This window comes from Schistocerca gregaria, chromosome X (assembly GCF_023897955.1).
Source record: "Schistocerca gregaria isolate iqSchGreg1 chromosome X, iqSchGreg1.2, whole genome shotgun sequence".
Classification (NCBI taxonomy): domain Eukaryota; kingdom Metazoa; phylum Arthropoda; class Insecta; order Orthoptera; family Acrididae; genus Schistocerca; species Schistocerca gregaria.
In genome coordinates this window covers 555,730,611-555,747,530 of record NC_064931.1, presented here as the reverse complement: position 1 = coordinate 555,747,530, position 16,920 = coordinate 555,730,611, and the positions used below count along the sequence as shown (strand labels likewise).

The following is a 16,920-nucleotide window of genomic DNA, read 5'->3' as shown; positions in this document are numbered from 1 at the left end:
CAGGTGGTCTCTACAAGCAGGCATGTGAACTGTATGGGGGGGTGATCTTTGAAATCGTGTTGGTCATCCCTTGTCCCTTCTAGAAGGTGGGAAAACCAAATATAAACATAAAAACACTATGCACAAAAAATACATAGTACAGAAAAATACATGGTACAGATAAAAGCACTGGTGCTGTGAAATGAAAAAAAAAGCACTAATTTCACAAGGCACTGAGATTACAATGCATGGAAAACATGAATTATGACACTGACGTCCATTTCATCACCCAGTGATTGCGGCTGTTGCATGTGGCAGGCAGTCACCAGTGCGTAGGGGCAGAAGTGATGAGTGATGGGTTAGAAAACTATCCCCCTTCTCAAGAGAGGCCACAGGGCAAAATCAGAGATGGCATCTCGATAGTGACATTCTTGTCCAAATCAGTGGTCAGCACCGGAGGCATCACCGGGATCATCGGAGATGACATCTTCAGAGGACCAAGCAACAGAGGTGGCAGCAGCTATGGTGTCAGGTGCAGAGGTGACTGCACCGATGTCAACAGTCAAGGTGAGGAGTCGGAGGCAGGAAACCCAGACAGTGATATGCCAGGCAGCAACCCATGCTGTGGTGCAAGCTGGACCATCTTCGGCGCGGAACAGGCATCGTTGGTGGTGGCCCCTCCAGAACAGACTCCACCGTGCGTGACCACAGCTGGTTGAAGTGACAGGACATACACCCATCAGGAGTGCAGATGATGCATAGGTGCCAGCCCCCAGTGATGCTTGATGATGGCAGCAATCCAGTTCAGCCAGCAGCCAAAACTGTGAACCCAGACACGCAAATCCAGCTGGAACCATTGCAGAGCCAGCATGGTGTGAGGTGCAGCAGATGAAGAAAGATCTGTGGTTGGCATCCGTGGACCAGCAGCTCTGCTGGGCTCTAGCGCCCCACTGGAGTGAAATGGTACAAACTCAAAGAACAGTCTAAACCAGCTTCAGGAGACCTGCCAGATACATACTTCCACACCTGAGTTTTAAACATCTGAACCGTGCATTTGGCCTCACCATTAGATTGAGGATGACACAAGAGAGCTGCAAGATGGCAGTCACCGCTAGCCTGATAAAAAGATGCAACTTCTTGAGCAATTAACTAGGGGCCATTATCAGTAGCCACAATACACAGTAGTCCCTCAATTGCGAAAATCTTAGACAGGGCCGAAATAGAGGCCACCGTGGATGTGAACAGACAATGTGCCATGTAGGGAAACTTGGAACAGGCATCCACTACAATGAGCCAATGACAATTTAAGAAGGGCCCAGCAAAATTGACATGTAAATGCTCCCACAGGGGCTGCGGCGCCAAGCAGGGGGAAGAGATGCCCGCAGGGCTGCCTGTTGCTGAACACAATGAGTACAAGTGGCAATAAGCCATGTAATATCCTCATTTATGCCTGACCAATACACATGCCAACAGGCCAAAGCTTTTGTGCTACAGGTTCCCAATGGCTGGCGTGCAGAAGCCACAGTACATTACGGCGTAAGGAAATGGGAATCACAGCCCGGGAAGCAGTGTCCTCCATAACTAATGAGAGAACACCGTGAAACACAGAGAGGCAGTGCTGGAGGGAGAAGTAGTTATGCAAGGGATCCAGGCATGGCCTAGAGGCTTTTAGCCTAGAGGCTTTTGGCCTAGAGGCTTTACTGGCCAACTGTGCTACACAAAAGAGAGGACCCAGCTAAGTACAGGATCCACTGTGACAGCCGAAGCTGTCTTCACAGTAGTGATGGGAAAATCATTGACTGCATTCTGGTTCTCAGTTTCTAAATAGAAACAAAGCATCTCGTCCTTATCGAACACTGTGTTCAGCCCAATCAGAAAGTGAGATAAGGTAATGGCATTGGCGCTTTGCGCTGTCAGCCAGAAATGGATCTGATAATGATAGTATGATAGTGGGAGACAAAGAGAGCCCACCGCTGCATACGATGCACTGCTTCGTCAGGCATGGAAGCCAAAGGGTTCGAAAGAGCAAGTAACGGCTTGTGATCCATGATTAAATGGAACTTAGAACCATACAAGAAGAATGAGAAATTTAATGACTGTGAACACAATCGCTAAAGCCTCCATTTCAATCTGAGTACCTCCATTTCAATCTGAGTATACCGCTGCTGAGCCAGAGTTAAGGTCTTAAGACTCATAAGCAGTGGGTTGTTCAGACCCATCTGTGTGTTTGTGCGCCAACACCATGCTGAGAGGCATCTGTACCCACCACGAGATGCTGACCTGGGTGAAAGGTGGGCAGACATGGGGCAGATTGAAGCTCCAATTTAAGCAAAGTGAATGCTCCATCACTGTATAGGGCCCAAAGAAAAAGGCACATGCGTCCAGTAAAAGCTACCTATAAATGTCTGCTACCTATAAATGTTTGCAGATCCTTAAGGGAGGTCCGCTGCAGCAAAGCTGCAATTTCATCAACACAGTGACAGAAGGCTTGACCCCTGCATGAGAAACCTCAAAACCCAGTTACTCAACTGATATCTGAAAAAAATTGAGATTTGGCAAGAACGCAATTGAGACATGAAAACTGCTTTTCTAAGATGGTCTTCAGTGGAAAAACCCAAAACAACGATATCGTTGAGGTAATTGATGCAGCTGGGCACAGAGGCTGTCAGGGGCTCTAAAACACACTGAAGAACTGTGGGCACACTAGCGACACCAAAAGGCAAGCATTGATATTGGTAAAGGCCGAAAAGTGTATTGACAATGAGAAGGCTCCTAGTGGCCTCATCCAAGAGGAGCTGGAGGTACATTTCTGACAAATCAATTTGGAAAAGTAGTGGCCATCTGATAACTTTATGTGCAACTCATCAGGGTGGGTCAAAAGTATGTCACTGCTAAGGTGAAGCTTATGCTTCAGTTTATTATTGATGGCCACTGGTGTAGCCCATTCACTAGAAGAAATATGCCAAATGACATTGGGAAATGTCAAACTGTCTAATTTAATTCGGCACAACATGAGAGGCACATGCTGCGTTAAAAAAAAAAAAAAAAAAAAAAAACGAGGGCAGGCGGATTCTTTCATGGTAATGTGGGCCTGAAAACCGAAAAACCGATAGTACAACTGAGCCCAGGGGAAAACAGAGACAAAAACTCAGAGCAGTAAGACTCCCAGTGCTCAGTTGCTGATATGGAACTTGATCTTAAATTAAATTTACCTCACTGACAACGGAAAAACTGAAAGCATTAAACACATCTCACCTGAACAGGTCTGTGGTATGGGAATGATCCACAACTTGGAAGGTGAGAAGGCAACTAACATATTTGTAAGAGACAGGGTTGAAATTCTGATGTATGATGGGAATCTGCTGTTTACTGCAGTAACCAACTCCCATGAAACCTGTCTGAGGGGAAGGGAACCAAGTCAATGTACATTTGTGCATTTACTGAAGTCACTGTAGCTCCTGTGTCCACTTGCATTTTTAGCAGCTTACTAAGGAGGGATGCAACAGAAAATGTACACATTTATTTAAAAAATCATTACAGCCATATTTATTAATATACAAATCTAAAATTTTTCACGTGGAAAGCAAAAGAGCTGTGTTTTAATGGAAAAAATATAATAAAATACACAGGATTAATATTTTGCCAGAAACTTGAATTTTTAAGTTTATAAGGCCATAAGACCACTGAACTGCAGTTATTAATTTATGGTACAAATTGTATTATTAACAGAGCTTTTAATTTTGTACATCCAAAATTAACTTATTTTTTACATACAATCACCTAAAAATCAGAATGTAATAAATGGATCTCATATTTTTTAGTTCCAGGGAGACAGCAATATGTTGTGAACAGATCCTGAAAATTTCATAGCATTAGAGCATATACTTTTTACAAAAAAGGCTTCTAATAACATAAAAAATGTAAAACACAGAAAATTAGGTTCAAAGATTTTCTTCTCAAACTTCTACAAGTAATAAGCTTACATCAATTTTAAAATCCTCCATACTGATAGTATTGTATTGTATTGAACTGGGGACCTAGAAACGACAGAGAGGCTTCGTCCCTGTGATAGCCTACAGTGGTACACAACCCCACAACAAGCTACTGCAATCCATCATCACTGCCCCACACCAAACCCAGGGTTATTGTGCAGTTCAGCCCCCAGTGGATCCCCTCAGGAATGTCTCACACCAGATGGGTGTAACCCCAATGTTTGTGTGGTGGAGTAATTATGGCGAACTCGTCCGTGGAGACAGTGTTTGTGCAGAAACCGCTCACATAGTGTAACTGAGGCGGAATAAAGGGAACCAGGTGGCATTCTCTGAGGCAGATGGAAAACTACCTTAAAAACCATCCCCAGACTGACCGGCATACGGGACCTTGACACTAATCCACCAGGTGAGTTGGCACCAGTGACCGGCATGCCTTCCCACACAGAAAACTTGTTATACCACACAGGTAACTAGACAGGCTCCATACTGATACTCCACATCCTCCAGGTTTCTCTTCTCTTCTCTTTGAACCTGCCTGGCCTGTATTTGCAGGTAAGGCACTGATTTGTTTGCTTTCTTGACCCTGCTCCTGTCGATAGTGTAAAATGCTTTTGTCGTAAACACACCAAGATCTATACCAACCCTTTTGGAGACACTTCCTCAATTAATCAGAGTTTGAAAGAAACCTGAATGTGGGCTTAATTGCATTCATAGCAGATTCTGGTAATTAGTGTTTATGTGAATATGCCTCTACATCTACATCTACATCCATACTCTGCAAGCCACCTGACGGTGTGTGGCGGAGGGTACCCTGAGTACCTCTATCGGTTCTCCCTTCTATTCCAGTCTCGTATTGTTCGTGGAAAGGAGGATTGTCGGTATGCTTCTGTGTGGGCTCTAATCTCTCTGATTTTATCCTCATGGTCTCTTCGTGAGATATACGTAGAAGGGAGCAATATACTGCTTGACTCTTCGGTGAAGGTATGTTCTCGAAACTTTAACAAAAGCCCATACCGAGCTACTGAGCGTCTCTCCTGCAGAGTCTTCCACTGGAGTTAATCTATCATCTCCGTAACGCTTTTACGACTACTAAATGATCCTGTAACGAAGCGCGCTTCTCTCCGTTGGATCTTCTCTATCTATTCTATCAACCCTATCTGCTACGGATCCCACACTGCTGAGCAGTATTCAAGCAGTGGGCGAACAAGCGTACTGTAACCTACATTTCCGTTGTTGAACTTACACCAATCGTCACATGTTGTGCATTTGCGTTTGGTCAGTGGATAGTTTGTGGAAAATAATTGCCCACACAGCACACCTCATTGCCTCTAAATTAAGTGTGTTTTTCGTCATAGCTCTCCCATAAAATAACTGAAGAGAATCAATTTCTTTCAGAGTAAGCCTGCCTTTTCCTCCTAGTGGTTTCCCATCCTCAAGTACTCCACCTTTCTTCTCTTTCAAAGACTACCACCAAGCCTCATTTGGATGTGCCCAACACATTCCAACTTTTCTATTCTTGCAATGCACGGATTTTTATCTGTTACATTGAACAAAGAGTAGTCCCCATCACCAATGTATTTAGTATTTCTAACACCATACTGGTCCTCAGAACTGGAGTGCATCCTCACAGCTGCAGCAGCCTCCATGCTCCGACTTGAGCCACTATAATTTTTAGAGCATGTTACTGCATGCTTTTCTTGCCACAGTTTCTCACATTTTCCTTTTTGCACACTGGTGGCAGTATTTAGACATTAAGCAATAACAGACGCAACTTCATAGAGAGATGTGTGACCACTTTTCATACAATGCCACCTATAGACACACACAGCTCAGTAACATTTATAGGAGTTTCACTGTCATAAATGTATACCCCAGGATCTATTTCTTTTTGGTTTATTTCCACCAGTTCCTCCACTGGTTTCTTCATAGAAACTTTGGCAGTATTGCATACAGCATCAAACATTTCTTTATTTATTTTTTCAAACCTTGCACATGGTGGATGCAATTCTCCTGTTCCAAGTTTCGATGCTGAAGCTGAGAGTTTATGTTCTTCATTTCGAGTTGATTCCTCTTTTTTGTTGATAAACTGATCTCATTGAAACTTCCATTTTCTAAACACAATTTTTCCACCACCCATTATGCATAAATCTTGACTTCCACATTAATATTTGCGAATTCTACCTTCCACCTACTACTATGTGTTAGTATTATCAAATGTAAATAAACCACATGCAAGAAATTTTTCGCGCAAAGATATAGATGTTAGCCAGAGATATAGATGTCAACCAAAGATATCGAAAGAAAATAGCCTTCACACTGACAAAAATTCCGCTGAAGCGAGCAGTTTCCCAAATGTTGCAAATGGTGGGAGTGGACACCAGTGCAGAATTATCATTTTAACAATTTAAAGGCGTTTCTAAAGCTGCTATCGCGATAAAATGCACACACAACATAGTTTAAACTGTGTAGATCAAGGAAATAATATTTTTGAAAGATCGATTTTTTGGAACAAACTCCATTACATCGGCCCTTAAACACACACAAGTCAATGAAAAATTTGTTCAGGGATACAGCCATTGTAGAGGTACAGTTTATGTCCATCGGTGCTACTATCATTTTTGACACTTTTGACACTTGCTGCAAATAGCCTAACGCTTAGGGAACACAACATGCTCATGTTGGACAAAGCAATACAAGCAAGATGGATGTGGAACATACCACTGGTGTTGTGACACAGCCTGTTACTGCTGTGGTTGTAACCGATGCTGCCCCATGCAACTCTGAGTCGCTGCCCCATGCAACACATTGAGTCTAAGGTTGTACTGATTTAATGGCTTCCCAATCGTCCTGCACACTGGCAATGTGTCTAACATGGATGGACTGAGCAATTTCCGATACATTTCCCCCTGCAACAATCTGATCGTCTATGACCCATGACACTTCAAAGTACTGTGCTATATTGAGCACATCCATAAGTGTCGGTTTCTCACACTGAAATGCTTTTCACAGACTGCCCTAGCTGGGGCCAGATGGATAATAACATTTTGCACCAAATGATCAGCATAAGATTTGTGATGGGTACTAGTGACAAATTTATTATGACGGCTCAACCCATGTCATTCTCCACCACAGGCTTTGTAAAACTGGTTTGAGCATTTCTGACAATCGTAAAATTCTGCAAGTGTCATAATAACGTGTTCTGTCACAGTAATACGTTGGAGAAGCTTGCACATTTTGCCAAATGATTAGCTAGCCAGTTCTTGCAAAGGTGCAAGTTGGCACAATTGATAAATGCCAGGAAAGAAAGAAAGACCTACACAGGTTTTCATGACCCATGTGAAAACCCTGGAAATGTTGGTGTAACCATGTCTTGTAGGAGTCCCAATCTTCGGCCAGTTCACCATATGCCAGAAAGGGTGAAGGTTGCACAGAGTGGCAGAGCAACCTGCCTTGAATGTGCAAATGCCACTTGACTCACAGCTGTGGGAGAACCTGCTGTTGTTTCACGAAAGCTTGCTGCTGGGCAATGGTAGATTGGAGTATGTCTTCCATTGAGATGTTTGTGACTTAGCACTGACATTAACATGCAGAGAAACTGTAGCCATCACTTGTCGTCAAGTTTACTATAGCAAGAACTAACACAATTTATGGATCATAGTACTTCAAACAGTAACACATAGGATACAATGAAGTACAGGTTGTGCATAGTACTGAACACACTGACTGGACAACAGTAATACAGGTTACAGAATAGGCGAGCACTTGTTTGCAGTCACTTAAACAATACTGTTACTTTGACGGCCAACAGAGTGCACCAGGGGGCTGACCCAGGTGGCCTCTATAAGTGAACCTGTGAACTGTATGGACACACAATCTCTGAAATCATGTGCATCATGAATGGAGGTACATGATCTCAGAAAGAAAAAAGTGATGGCCAGTGCCTTCATGGAAAAATGTTTGCAGTTACATATGGAACCATGATTGTACCAATGCATGCCCCTTTCATCTGAAGCAAATCAGTGGCCATGAATGTCTTTTTTCAGGGCTCCAAATATTTGAAAAGCACACGAAGAGATATCAGGACTGTATGGAAGATGCGTAAGGTTTTCCCACGAAAACTTGTGCAGTGTACTCAAAACAACCTTGACAACATGTGAAGTTCTGACATGTTCTCCATACAGTCCCAGTCTCTCCCCATACAATTTCTATAGTTATGGAGCACCGAACAAGACATCTGTGGTCATCAATTTCTTTCAGATGAAGAGGTGTGTGCCTGGATAGGCATGGTTCCATAGGCAACTGCAACCAGTATTTCCATGGAAGCATCAACCATTTTGTCTCAGAGTGAGATAAATGTATTGACAGTTATGGATAAATATATTACCAGTTATGGTGATTACTTTTGAAAAAATAAACAGTTTACTTACTTTTTTCTATGTCTCTCATTTTCATTTGACTGTCATGTGTATTTTTATCACCTTCACTGAAATCTTCTAGAAAATTTTGCCACGGGTTAGCTCCTGGTGACTACCAGCTCAGTTTATTAGGGCAATGTCATACAAGGAGTCTACTCCAATGTATGACTATTACTCTCTATTTCTGATTCCTGTCAGTCATTTTGATTCGCTTGGAATGTCATCATGAGTTCTTCTAAAATTAAGGGTGTAGGTGTTGACTGAGGACCAGTTGTAAGCGTGTTCCAGTAGTCTCCTGGCTGAGCCTTGTATGCATATATTTGGGCCCTTTATAAATGTAGTTGTGTCATCAGTGAACATTATAGTTTTTGAACAGTTCTCAGGGTTTCCCTGGTTAACCATTTATGTGGACCATACACAGTAGCAGGACAATCTTCAAAGCTTGTGGTACACCATATTTAAAGTTTATCCACTCTGAATTTAATATAATTCAGCCTCTTTGTTTCATTTCTATTATCTTTTTAATCATTTTTTGAATGCTTGCACTATACTTTTAGACTGATGATGATTAATGGACGTGTAATATTTGAACAGTATGTGGATGGTCAGAAGTTTAAAGAAAATATTGTTCCTAGTAAATTATTAATAATGAGATGATATAACTTAGGGAGAAGTTGCTTTGGGTGTATCTTTCGATCACTTGAGAGGATTGACAGAGTTCAAAATACGCATAAATATGTTGCTAGATAGTGTTGGATGAACTCAGAAACAAATCAGAAATGTTATTTTGAGTCTTTTCTACCAACAGAAGTGCTCGTGATCTCCAGAGATGTAAACTAGTTTTCCAGCATTTGGGTTACCATGTGCCTCCTCTTAATTAACTGAATAAGAATTTACTTCATAAGGTAACACACATAGCGTATACTTAAAAAGATATATTATTGCATTTGTAATCTGGAAATATTAATTTTGTTGTTTTTATATATGACTGCAGCAGTGTCAAGAGTTCATTACCTTTTAAAAGTATGTGCTTGTTCTGTACATGAATTAGTAATGCAAGTATTTTGATGCAAGAAAATTAGAGAGGAATTAGTAATGTTCGAATTGTTTCAGATTCATTTGTGTGTTTATGGGATTTTGACTGTCAAAGAACGGTGACAACAAGTGTCTCACATAAGGTTTTCCTTCATTCACTTCTAAGGAGAAACAATTACAGTTCACATGTTGTAAAATTAGCATACATCTGTAACAGTAAAACATATAAGAACTTGTAAACCAATTGCTTTTATAAGTGGTTCACTTTTCCCAGATAAGAAATTGGACCAACATCTACTAATGCCACAACTTTTATGTTTTTCAGATAGGGTCATTTATGTGGCCTACAGTATGAAGCTCACGTCCTGAAGAACTCTTTTTTGTGAAGAGTTCTGTCTTTTATGAATATGAGTTGTTACAAGAGAAGAAAGAACATAAAATTTTCTACTATAACACTAAAGCACAAACTATGTCTGTGGAATGCCATTGTAGATTCAGAGTCCAGGAAGACAGTAATGATTATGTGTGTGTGTGTGTGTGTGTGTGTGTGTGTGTGTGTGTGTGTGTGTGAGTGTGTGTGAGTGTGTGTGAGTGTGTGTGTTTTGTAAGTGACCATGTGCATTTGAGTGGAAGAAAAGAGAGAGAACTTCAATGTTCAGATCACAATTTAAAGAAAATATCATTTATTTACCCTGTTCTGTTAAAAGTGTATTTGAATATGTACATCGTGAAGATTTTATTGTACATACATAGAAGTTAAATATAATTATTGTACTTTTTCTTTTTGTCTTTAATTTACTTACTACCCATATCTTCCTTAAAATGAAATTCTTATTGGTATTGTAGTAAAATTTACTGTTGGTTATTAATTTTGTTTTCAAGCTGATTACACACAGAATATAGGACTAGTTACATATGCAAATGATCCTCCAGTGTCAAAAGCAGAACTAACAACTCATGTACTGAGAGAAATAGCTCTTTCCAAAGAAATATAGTATTAATGCAAAAGTAAACAAGACTTAAACTATATCTGTACAGGTATTCCATCAAAATACAAAGGATGTGAAAAATAAAACTGGTAACTCTTTCAAAAGATGTAGACAAAGGGAGTCATCCTGATATACTATGTTCTTCTGGATATCAGATTACAAACAAAAGTAACATGTTATAGACTAAAAACTTTGTTTCACTGCTCATTATTGTAGACACAATATGGGAAAAGGTAGAGTTGCAGTTTTTGTTATAAATAATGTAATACTAAATAAACCTACTCTATTCAACAACACTTTCAGGTGCACGTCATTGAAATAAAAACATATAGTACACAGTTACTGAGCTGTCAATTGACAGGGAAACTGCTGTAAATTTTCAGGGTCTTCTGAGACATGTTAACTCACTCTTCTCACACCTGTCTAGAAAAACTAATTCATTTATTCTTTTCAGAGGCTTTAATGTGAACTTCTTAGCGGATAATACAAACAGAATTGGCCTTGAACACCTGATGTGCCCTTAACACTTAGTATCAAGATTAAACTCTCCAACCAGCAGCTACTTATAGTACTTTGGTAGATAATATAAGGATATTTATAACAATTAAACTATCAAAAATGTTATAAATGGCCTCCATGCACATGACTGACAGTTCCTGGCCATAAACCAAGTAAATTTACAGAGAGAAGTAAATTTTATATCGAAAAACTTCAGGATTATAGACACACAAATTATCAAAAACTTCAGTCATCAACTACAGCTTAGGGATTTATCTCATGTATACAATGCTGTTGACATTAACTCCAATGTAATATGTTTATTAATGTGGTTTTAAGTCTACCTGAAGTAATTTTTCTTAAGAATATGGCCAGAGAAAATCTATTTATATCAGGCTATAGACCTTAGATTTCTACAAGCATCAAATTTTTATGCAGAAAAAAATTGGGCCCCTTATGCAGCAGCTAAGTGATGAGATGATCCACAATGATGGGAGCCATTAAAAAATGTACAGCAAAATGTACAGCACTGAAGACCATATTCTTGAAGGCAGAAATTCATAACTCAAACAATAAAGTAACAACTGTCTAGAATTTCTTGAAGAAGGAAACAGGAAAGTGTAGTTTCAAGAGAAAATATTTAATTAAAAATTGAGGATCATCTTTTATTAATCCAAAAACAGATGATGTTAAATTCGACAAATATTTTTAACAGAGACAGAGCAAACAGGATCACAAGGATCCATAAAACATGCCATGAATTTTCTTCAAGCCAACATAGCTAATATAGTACAACATATCCAAGTAATAAGTCATTGTACAGGAAAATGAAAGAATCATTAAGTCTCCAAAAAGTAAAATTTCTACTGCAGTTGACAACATACCTAGAAAGTTATTAAAATACTGCTGCTGCCTTGCTGTAAGAAAAATGCTTTGGCAAATTTTTGATCCATCACTTAAACAAAGTTCCTACAAGCCCTAAGTATACAGTTCTAAAACCACTGCATAAGAAAGTAAAGGCAGCTATTGTCAACTATCACCCAGTTTCTCTACAGAGATTTTAGAGAAACTAATGCCACCAGGACTGTGAAGCAACTAATTGACCATAATATCATCAGCGGAAGTCAGTTTGGATTTCAGAAAAGGAGCATGACATGAAATGCAATATTAAGATGGGTGGAATATTTTGAGACCTAAGAAAAGTATTTGACAGAGTCAGTTACTAAATATTTCTACACAAAGCTAAGGTCCTCAGCATAAGTGGTGCACCAAGAAAGTGACATGCTTTGCACCTTTCTAACATGAAGTGGAAAGTTGAATTGGACATTGGAGAAGCATCATCAGAATGGAATACCATCACAGACTTCCTCAGGGTTCAGTTCTAGGTCCCCAAGGTTTTTTTTTTATCTTTATTAACTATCTACCTCATCACCTTTGCTGGTGGCACTGTGGTACTTATTAATAATTAATCAGACAAACATGAGATGTCAGTTACCAAGGTTCTTAGTAATAGTGTGAACTGGATTAATTTAGCTATTCTATTAATTCCAATAAAAAACTACATAATAGATAGGTTCATTATGTTTATTTTCATGACAGTATGACATATGAAATCATCATTTTGGGGATATCAGCCATTGCTATGTGCACAGAGAAAAAGTATGGACGAAGTACACACTAGAACCACATGTAGAAATCTTTTTAAGGAACTTGAAATTCTCATATCTGCTACACAGTATATATTCTCCTTGACGTATTTCCTAAGGGGACAATGTCCATTTTTAAACCCAAGCACTTATAAAATTAGAGGAAAAGAAGACACACACCTGAGCATGGCATAGAATGAGATCTATTCCACTGGAAGTCAAATATATTATTTATATCTTGAAAAAGGACACTGCTCCTGGTTATGCTGAATTTTCTGTTGATATATTGAAGTTACCTGATGAGGAAATTTATGAGCACTTGTCATAATTGTTTACTTTGTCTACTGACTGAGTCTCAATCCCAGCCTCATGGAACAAACCAATCATAGTACATCTCTACGAGAAAGGATGCATTCACAACAAATAAAAACAATCAGCCCACAATCCTAATCGGAATTTTGTACAAAGTCTCATAAAAATATCATTATATCGAGCTCAATCCATTCAGCGGGCTAGATTCTGTGACAGCTTTGGCTCATTAGACTAAGTTTTTGAGAAGTGATAAGCAGAGTAAACATATATTAGATGCCTTTTGTATAGCTTTTGTAGATTTTCTTGTGCAGACCTTAGCTGATGTAGGGGTAGAGGTGGCCTGTGTCAAAACCCCTTACCATATATACGAATCTTCAGAAATGGGGAAACGTCCCCCCATACCACCAGAGGGCACAACAAACCACAACCCGACAACATCTACAAACACGCCACATTCACAAACCAAACTCCACGCAGTCATGACATCACACACCACAACACCCTTACGTCACGGGTCAAAGCCGACGGGTGGGATCAGAAACTTCTGTTGACCCGAAACTTCTATAGCAATATTTACCATCTGTAAACCAATTCAAGAGTTTCCAATTCACAGAGAGGTGAAAAAAGGTTATCTAATCTCTCCCAGTTTGTTCTCTGGCATCCTGGAAATGGCAATGTCAGACCTGAACTGCGAAGAAAAAGGAATTAGAATCAACAACAAGAGATACAACAACCTGAGATTTGTAGAATGCACTGGACTACCAGCAAATTATTTTGAAGAACTACCTACAGATCTAATCTTGCCTCAGAGTGTGAGGCAGTGGGATCGAATATAAACCTTTCTGAAACAACTGTTTAGGCTAATAAATGGAGCATAGTAAGAAATATAAAAAAAGAAAACACAGTACTGGTCATGGACATAGAGTAGACCAATCCTGGTCAGGCAGTGGATGCTGAGGGCATACACAGCACTGTCTTAAACATTCATGGCTGCAGTAGGAGTGGCAATAGTCCAACCCAAGGTGCAAAGGTTAAGTCCAGCTACTGGCTTTCAGGCAAATGGCAAAATGCAAGAGACACTCAACATGCAATGAATTTTCCTGCTCCAAAGATATGTCACATCCACATGCATGGAACAGAAAGGGTGTCATGGCGAGGATGATCACTGAAACTGAATATATCAATGAAAAAGTCTTGGATACTTCGTATCACAGAATACAGTAACTCCACATCAAAAGCTAGCAAAGTGAGCACTTAGAATGTTTTCATACACAACTATTCCAGTTTGTTCTCTGGCATCCTGGAAGTATTAATAACTGTCATTTACACTCATTCCTTCACAAATTAATTGTATGAAATCCAGATACGCTACAAACTCAAACGAGGTGGCAAATGAAATATTTTGGTACCTGTTTATACGTTAGTATGCAAAGCTTACGGACAAAAGTAATTTTAGCGTTATGTGTCACTGCCTAGCAACATAGTTTGATGAAACTTGGACTGTAGGTAGAAAGCACTGCTACGGAATACAGAAAATAACTGAAATAAATATGTAATGAGGCGAACAGAAATGACACTTACTCAAAAGCAATGATTGCCCTGAAGTAACAGCAATTTATAATAGTCCTGTGGACACTGTAATAGGTGTGACAAACGTCTTGATACAGTGAGTATCCATCTTGTACAGCAATATGCATGGTCTGAAACATGCTCCCATGATGGTCACGTGGTTGGTAAGGAGATGTTGTGATAGGGAGTTCCGTTCCTCCGCCAACGCAGAACTGCAAATAAGACTAGTTGATAATACACTAATAGTACCATACCACATTCGACTGGTCAGACAGCAACTGCGTTATAGCTCCGTGCAGCTATGACGACAGGTGATGGGGTGATGCACAATAACAGTAGCGTCATTCCGCTGTTTTGGTCTGTTTCACACACTGCTGAGTGTACTTTGAACACGTAGTAATGATTTCCTTCTTCTCTAGTGTACAGGCGTTGATGGTTATATTGTTTGTGTAGTGTCCATTATGGCTGACGGAACTGTAAGACACCAAGTGTTACACAAGCAAACAAGAGCTATAGTGTTGCGAGCGTACAACGTCTTCAAAAGAGAGGCTGAAGTAGACGCCTCGCCACCTCATGGGCAACAAGCTTTTAGTGTAAATAGATGAAGGTAAAGAAAATTGTAACAGCTAAATTGGACAACAAATATTCCTGAATAATAGGTTTATCATGGATGTATTGCAAGGTGCTATAGCTGTGTTCAAATTGCCCAGAAAACTGAGATAAGAAAATGAAAAAAAAATCTACACCGTACGCAAGCTAGTAGGGGCGCAACCCGCAATGTTTATCCTTTTTTAGTTCATCTCCATATCACTAGAGGAGCTACTATCGGTCTGTGGTTCCCTCTTTTGACACAGGAGTTGCGCTTTTCTTTTCTTGTTGTTCTGTGGCTCTCCCCAAGGTTGCTAACAGCTAGATGGGAACGGCTGAGGCGTGTAGCGTGGCACTGAGAACTGTGCAGCGTATCCCAAGCGAAGTGAATTCGTCAGTCAATGCCATAGGGTCGGCATCTTTAAGATCGTCTGGGAAGCGATGCAGTCACAAGAAGGAAGTAGGCGCTTTGGACGATTTTTTTTAAGGAGGTTCCACATCGCACAATATTTGACATGTATTCCAGAAGCGTATACCCAGCTGCAGACAATTTAATTTCACGAATGAAAGCGAACTTGTATTTTAACGGCAGTGGATGGACAATGCTACCAATGTTAAAGAACATGGGCTTTCGATGTCATAAAATGAACGACGACAGAAAATTCCTGCCAGAGATAAGTGATATTGTGGCTGCAGGGACTATATTTTTAGTAAGAATGCTGGAGATTCGAGACAGTGGAACAGTTCGCATTCATTATATCGACGAAATGTATGTGAACCAGAACCACTCAAGGACAATGTGCTGGAGGGTGAGTGATTGGTTTGGTGCTCTTAAAGTTCCAGGTTACAGTACATTCAGGGTCAGCAGACACAGAGTTTATTCCCAAGAGTAAACAAATGTTTAAGGCTTCAGAGTCGAAGATCTCTGAGGAATACCACAGTGAGATAAAGTACAGTGTGTTTAAACAATAGCCCAAATTCAGTTATTGTGACGAACAATGCCAGGGTCCACTTAGTGCAACTCAACGAAGTCCCTTCTAGCCATATCAGAGATTGGCCAGAAATCGCTTGGCTATCGAGTAATGACATCCCTTACAATCTTTCACAAACCAGAGCGGAACTGATGCTGCTTGTCAACACAAATAAGCCAGCATAACAACGTATGAGATACACGAGACCGCTAAACAAGATTGCCACTGTACCATTGTCATTACACTCCCATCAAGATGTTATGGGCGTGGGTGAAAGCTTTCGTTGCACAATAAAAAAATAATTTTAAAACTACAGATGTTGAGAGTTTTACGCATGCAGTGATGGAACGATTAGGGTTTTGGCATGGGTGGACTGTGTTAGGCATACAAAAAGATTACAGGCTGAGGACTACAAACAAGAAATTAGTAGGGAATGTCTTATGGAGCCTTTTGTAATAAATCCCCGTGCGTCAGATTCATCGCAGACAGACAGCGAAAATGGTGGTGTCGATTTATTGGCTTCAACGTGGAAGTACTAAATTCACCATTGTACGGAGATCATGTTGTCACACCAAATTTGGAATCGGGAATCAATACCACAGACATTAGCGAGGGCTTGCTGCAATCCATAACGACATGTGGAAGGCAATCCTGAAGACTGCGTCTCGCCTCTGAGCATAGCAGCGCCTCCACGTTGATGTTAGTATAGTGTCGAGCTAGCAGCATCTTTGCCCCTGTTAGAGACCTCAGCTACACCAGTTAACATCATTGGCTAAGACCAAAATGGAAGTTACATTTTCTGTTCGTTTAAATTGTGTACACTGAACCTCAAGAGAACAGTTTGTTAATTAGTGCGTCAAGTGATGCTTTGATAGTCCATAACAGTTGTAAATTATCCTGTCCTCCTGTGGCAAAAGAAGTGTGTC

General features: G+C 40.2%; 1 protein-coding gene across 5 annotated transcripts in view; it reads left to right on the top strand.

Annotated features, from left to right (window-relative positions):
• Nucleotides 1-10,201, top strand: part of LOC126298590 (cAMP-regulated phosphoprotein 21) — a 1,220,135-nt gene extending 1,209,934 nt beyond the window's left edge. For all 5 annotated transcript variants that reach the window (XM_049989965.1, XM_049989963.1, XM_049989964.1 and 2 more), the window contains one exon: nucleotides 9,747-10,201. In XM_049989965.1, the coding sequence (XP_049845922.1) occupies nucleotides 9,747-9,750 (4 nt within the window). In that variant the 3' untranslated portion in view covers nucleotides 9,751-10,201. The remainder of the gene's footprint in view (nucleotides 1-9,746) is intronic.
• The last annotated feature ends 6,719 nt before the right edge of the window (nucleotides 10,202-16,920 follow it).